General features: G+C 39.3%; 1 protein-coding gene across 1 annotated transcript in view; it reads right to left on the reverse strand.

Annotated features, from left to right (window-relative positions):
• Positions 1–5,101, reverse strand: part of LOC110961801 (anoctamin-1-like) — a 113,575-nt gene extending 108,474 nt beyond the window's left edge. The window contains 1 exon segment of the mRNA XM_022209545.2: positions 4,738–5,101. Within this exon segment, the coding sequence (XP_022065237.1) occupies positions 4,738–4,842 (105 nt within the window). The 5' untranslated portion in view covers positions 4,843–5,101.
• Between the last annotated feature and the right edge of the window lie 899 nt (positions 5,102–6,000).

Here is a 6,000-nt window from a genome sequence, read left to right on the forward strand (position 1 = left end):
ACAAAAGAGTACTATAAAATTTAAAGTAAGACATATTTGGATTGATAAACTATATGATATATATCATATACACACATTTGTCAGTCCTGTTCCTAACATGGTTCACCTATCCCAGCTGTGCCACACCTCTTTGATGTCAAGGAAGAAAAGACTTCAGTCAGGACACATTAAGACTACACCTGTGCCTCCTCGCTTCTCCAGCAAGCCTCGTCAGTCCTCTATTCATTGTCCTCAAGATGCTTTGTACATAGTAAGACAATTTTTGTGATGGTGAACCAAGATAGATTTTTAGGTCACAGACAGAAGGACTGAGGAGTAGAGGACGCTGAAATCAGTGAAATCAGATGAGCTTTCTTTCTATCCCTTCCTGTGTCTGTGTATGAGTGATTGTCAGCTGAATCTATTTCTGCAATTAAGATTCCTACAAAAACTCGGCTCTGCCACATCCACTTTGTTGCATTGTAGTTGTTGTTTTTTCCTTCTGCTCTGCTCTGATCTCAGTCTTCAGCCCTTTGCCTTACTGTCATTGCGTTTAATTTTAACCATAGTCTGATTACCATGTCATTGCCAAACAAGAAGTTCCGAATTATAACTAGTTAGTCAAGTACAAGCAAATGTGTTTGTATGTCATTTTGTATTCTTAAAAAACATACATATTCTAGGAGCTTAAAAATAAAACTCATGCTGAGAGCAGCACAACCTTCAGGATGGATGGTGATGTGTCTTTCATAAAGGAAGCTCAAGCAAGGCAAAATAAGTGGCCTCCAGGGCCAGTAGTAAAGGCAATTCTCAGCTCAGACAGCGAGCTGCCTAGGGTCAGAGTGATGCATATGTAAGTGCAAAACAGCATCATACTTTGGAAGGATAATGTAACTGTTACTTTACTTCGACTGGCATTTGGGAGCCTGTATCACTTTTAGGTGGGCACTACATTTTAAAGCATTCAAGGAATATGACACCCAAGACTCAAAAATTTAAATAGTAACTGAATACTCAATGCATTTAGAAGTCCAGAGCCTATAAATACTGTGGGTAAACGACACTCAAACCTTCTGGCACTACATCAAATACAATGTCTAAACCACTACAACTTTGGACATACTCTCTTTAGCTCTTTAGCAGTGTTTTAAAACATATTTTGCGATTTACATTTTCTGTAATGCAATGTAAATGATGAATGTACTTGCATTATTGAATCATTTAATGTTAATAACCATCCATTGTAGCATACAATAAATTAAATCCATCACTTTTTAACCAAGCAGAAACTTTCGGGGCTCATAAATGAAGCCCACATGAAAGCCCCCAAAATTGCAGCTCCTTCAATGGCCACATGAGGCCGGCTACAAAATCAAGTCAGTTTCCAAAGGATTTCTAATGACAACTGCAAGGGAGGTCATTCTTTATAGAACTCACTTTAATTTCTATTTCGACAAAAAGTCATCTATTACTATAAGTGGTCATCCCCTTAATTATGTATGAGTGGAATCACAGAACAGTCTGTAGCCCAGGAATATTTGCATGGCTCGCTTCAGTTCCACTCCCAATTCATTTCTTTGCTCACTTTTGGATTGCCAGGAGTTAAATGAGGTCAGACGCTGCCAAAATGGCAACAGCCTAAGTCACCACAGTGTATTTTAAAACCACTGGAAACCTATGGGTGCAGTCATAGAGGGTTTGTCAGTCTTAATATATACAGTCTGCTCTGACATGTATGCTGAGTTTCAGATTTAGTCATGCAGCATACTGTCAGTTTTTGGCTGGCAGAGTAACTGTGCAGTTCATGTTTGGCACAGTTGTACTTTTTAGGGTCTTAGTCATTGTGGGCTGCACTGTGCAGGTTTTTCACTTCACTGCAAATACAGGCACTGCTACTTCATGGAGCAGAAGAGAACACACGGGATTATCCAACACTATGTGATATTCTCATGGACAACTGTCAACAGCACAAGCCTTTGCAACACAGCACTTAAAGCTCGTGTCCGGAGTTTCCGTTTGTTTTCAATTTATGTATCATTGTTTAACAAAGCTTAAATGTGTTAGTCTAGTTCGATACTATAATATAATGTTAGTATGACGCGATATGAAAATTTATTCATGAGCTCCGCCTTCCTCTCATAGACCCCCATGTTATTCCAAAAACCGCCGGTCGACAGCTAGCCAATCAAGTTCGAGCTTCCGCTTTGTCATGCTGTCAATCAACGGTTACGCGCACAGCAAGCATGCCCATGCAGAGGTGCGTGAGCTACGCACTACGCAACCGCACGCACATTTGTTTTGCTTGTGGAGGAGAGAGCATCAGGGATCAGCAACTTCCAGAAAAGTTACCAATCCCACGGCTTGTCAGCCCAAGAGACTACAGGACGTTTTTTGGCTCGGGGTGCCACGGCCTCCATAGCCCGCCTGACGGCTTCGTTTAGATGCCCGATCTCTGGAGGAAGATGTTGGGGCGTCTGGGACATACTCTTCGTCAGAGGAGTCATGCAATTCTGAACTCTAGATAGAAATAAATAAACAATGTAACACATATACACGCGTAAATGCACTAAGTTTGATAAAAACATCATCGAGAGGGATACACGAGTGTAATCACATATTGAAACTTTACTCGTTCGTCCTAGCAGATTCATGTTATTTTGGTATTAGGACAAGTTAGACTCAATACAGAATTCTAACGTAATTCCTTTATTATTTACTAAATGTACTAAATGTAGAAGAGTGGAAAACAGCAAAACAGGCAAGACGCTGCAGCACTCCGGGCACTTCTCTCATGTACTGCGCGCGTGCACAAATAAAGGGGCGAAATCAGAGGGAGGGTGGGACCAACAGTGTTTTGGGAGACGCTGCGATTCAAACTCCGGACACGAGCTTGAAGAACAGCACTGTAGCTCAACTCAATTTTACTGAACATTGAGCAAAATATAAAAACCATTCAAAAGCACAATGACCACAGTATGAAACCACTCAAACACCATGCAATATAGCATCATCATGATCTCATCAAAACCAGTTGTATGTAATAGTAGGGGTGGCAACTGCTATGTTCACTGTAGCGTTTCCAAGAAAATTCTATATGACATAAATAGTGTGTGAATTATGAGCTGTGTCAAGACCTGAGCCTTTCTGGTCATGTTTCCCTTTATAAAGCCTACTTATAACATCAGGCGACAGATATGAGGCAACATGTCTACAGATCAAACTTCACTGAAAGGAAATCCACAACAAGTGGTGGAGATTTGAAAGAATTGCTGAAGTGTCCAGGATACTCTCTGAAGATAATTAAAACAGAGATGATTAAGTAAATGTAAAATCTTACAGTGTTATCACACTTATTTAGTTTATTTGTACTCCCATGTTGGTTTAGAGACAGGGTTATTAAAGACCTTTTCTTTTCAAGCTTGACAAAAAATTAGGTCATTAATTAATTAGTAATTTGAGACACATTCATTGCACTCAGATGATCTCCATTTCACGAAGTGTGTGACTTCTACTTCTGATTGCACTGTGTTGAATTAGGTGAGTCACTTTAAACATGTTGAATACTTATGTAATCATTTATTTTGCCTTGTATGATTATTGTTTTGTCAATTCCTGTGTAAAAAGTCAAATTATATTGATCACAATTCAGTAAATCAACAGCAAAACAATAAAAGGGGAAAATTCCAAAGGCTGTCAATATTTTATATAGGCACTGTATATGGGCAGACTTTTTATGATGCAGTAGCAGCCTATGTTAGCTAGGTTCATTGAGATAGTGAGCTTTTGTTGGATTGTACATGTTTCGTTGCCACCTGGGATGGAGATCATGATCTATTTTTGAAAACCTTTATCTTTTTTGTTCTTTGCTCTACACCTACAGCATTTTATCAGTTCTATTTCTGTAGAGTTATTTTACTTCAAACTTTATTTTTGTGATGTTTTATCAGTTCTGCTTTTAGGAATTCTTTGCTTCTCAGACTACCTGAGAGGTCATTCAATTAAACAGTTAAATGTTTAATTGTAACAGTGTGTTCCTCTATTAATAAGTAGAAAAAACTTTGTTTTGCTCTTCCTCATGGATGAGGTAGCAGTGATGGTGCCGAGGTCACGACACAGTCCAGGGAATCGGTAGGCAAATTACTTCAGGCTTACTCTTTGCATGTGAGCAAAACTGTGGTGGAATCATCTCTGGACAAGACCTAAAACGCATATTGCTATTTTTCATTATCAGTAATATGTAAATCCTCTGTACTATTATATTTTTCAAAAGTAGTTTCAATGGCCGCACAACTGCAACTGCAGTTAAATAGAGGAATCTTATGCCTTATGAATCCTTTTTTTCTCCCAAAAATCAACTTAACATATTTGTCTTTGCTTAAATCTGTGGGATATCCACTATAATTCTTAATGAGTTTAGTTTTGTGTGTCTTAATTTGTGGCCAGACAACATCCTCTTTTTTTGGGGGTGTGTGAGGTTTGAGAGTAAAATCAATGAAATGGACCTGTTCATGTAATGTTAAAAACAATGCAGATGGTCTGTTGGCTCTTAACTTACAATAAAACAAGTATGTTGGACAATCCCATATTTTTAATCAAAATATACTTGTAATAGCATCACTGAAAATATATTGTCTGTGGACAGTCCATACTTTTGTATCTCTGCATTAAAAAATCTAATTCAGTGGCTCTTCCCTTATCTTTCCTTTTACTTTTCTTTTGTCAGTATCTTGTTCTTTTTTCTCTTGTCAAGACACTCACCTTGAACTTGCCGTGGAAGATGACATCTCGTAGAAACTGCGGAGCTTGTTGCTCAGATCCAGACTTTGGATGCGGGTCGATTTCCACTTCTGCTTCCTCTGTCATTGTCCAGTTATAAAACAGAGATCACTGATGTGGTGAAGAACTGTTTCCAGCAAGAATGGCCTTGTTCCTGCCCTATGTCTCTTCTGTGTCTCCTGTTTGAAATGTCTCTTTAGTGACAGTGTCTGGTGTTAATAGCCCCTCCTCTGTCTTAAATTTTCCTGTGACTTGCCACTTTTTCTGTGCCTGTCCCCCTTCAAAGTTCTGTGTGGAGCTCTCTTTCTGGATTGTGGTCTCTAAAGTGAGCCAGCAGTCTTGTTACTTGAGAAGGCATCTGTTAGCCAAGATCTAAACTTAGACAACTATAAAACTGATGAACGCTAAGTTCCCTCCCTCTGTCTCTCAATGTTTGCTCGACTTCAATCACTAAAATATCAGCCACCTCAGTATAGCCATCATCCTACTCTTTCAAGGCCTACGACTTGCAAGGTCAAATTTGATGCATTACATGTAAAAGAAATGACAGCATGGCTCATGATCTGAAAACATTTCTCAACAATCTTCGTCAATGAAGGCTTGCATGTGTGTTAAATAGTATCAGGCTTCAGGCTGAATTAGTGGCAGCTCAGTGATCCAGAGGCATCAGTGGCCATACAAGAAAATAGACGGATGATTGTAACCTTTTCTGTGGTGGACGCTTGGGTTGGGCACTGGGTTCAAGCTGTTGCTGAGCTGCTTGATTAGCAGTTAAAATGCACAAACTGTCTTGTAACGAACACCCTATAATTTATCAAATGCTGCCACAAAATGCTTTACAAAACTCTATCTTCACAGTTAAATAGCTGAAGTACACCCAGAAATAAAAACCAGAAAGGAGACCACTGTCACTACTGTTCTGATTGCTATATCTAGCTCTGGGCTTCTGCTGCTAACATTTAAAAGTATGCAGGAGGACATTGTAGTAACAGAGGTGCCTGTATTCTGTTTTTCTCTGCTGTGACATTGACATGCTACTATTTCTGTCACACACCAGGAGATACTCACTTCACACAACATATACATATATATATAGAGGCTGTTGGGATGCTGCCAAGATCCCTTTAATAACTCAGACTTTCTGCCTTACACTGTGTGCACATTCATATAAAAGGGGCATAATAGCAGAATAATCCGTTTTCCAATCTGTGTTCTATTAGCAGCAGTACCAGCAGCGCACAGAGA

This window comes from Acanthochromis polyacanthus, chromosome 8, assembly GCF_021347895.1.
Source record: "Acanthochromis polyacanthus isolate Apoly-LR-REF ecotype Palm Island chromosome 8, KAUST_Apoly_ChrSc, whole genome shotgun sequence".
In the NCBI taxonomy this organism is placed as follows: Eukaryota; Metazoa; Chordata; class Actinopteri; family Pomacentridae; genus Acanthochromis; species Acanthochromis polyacanthus.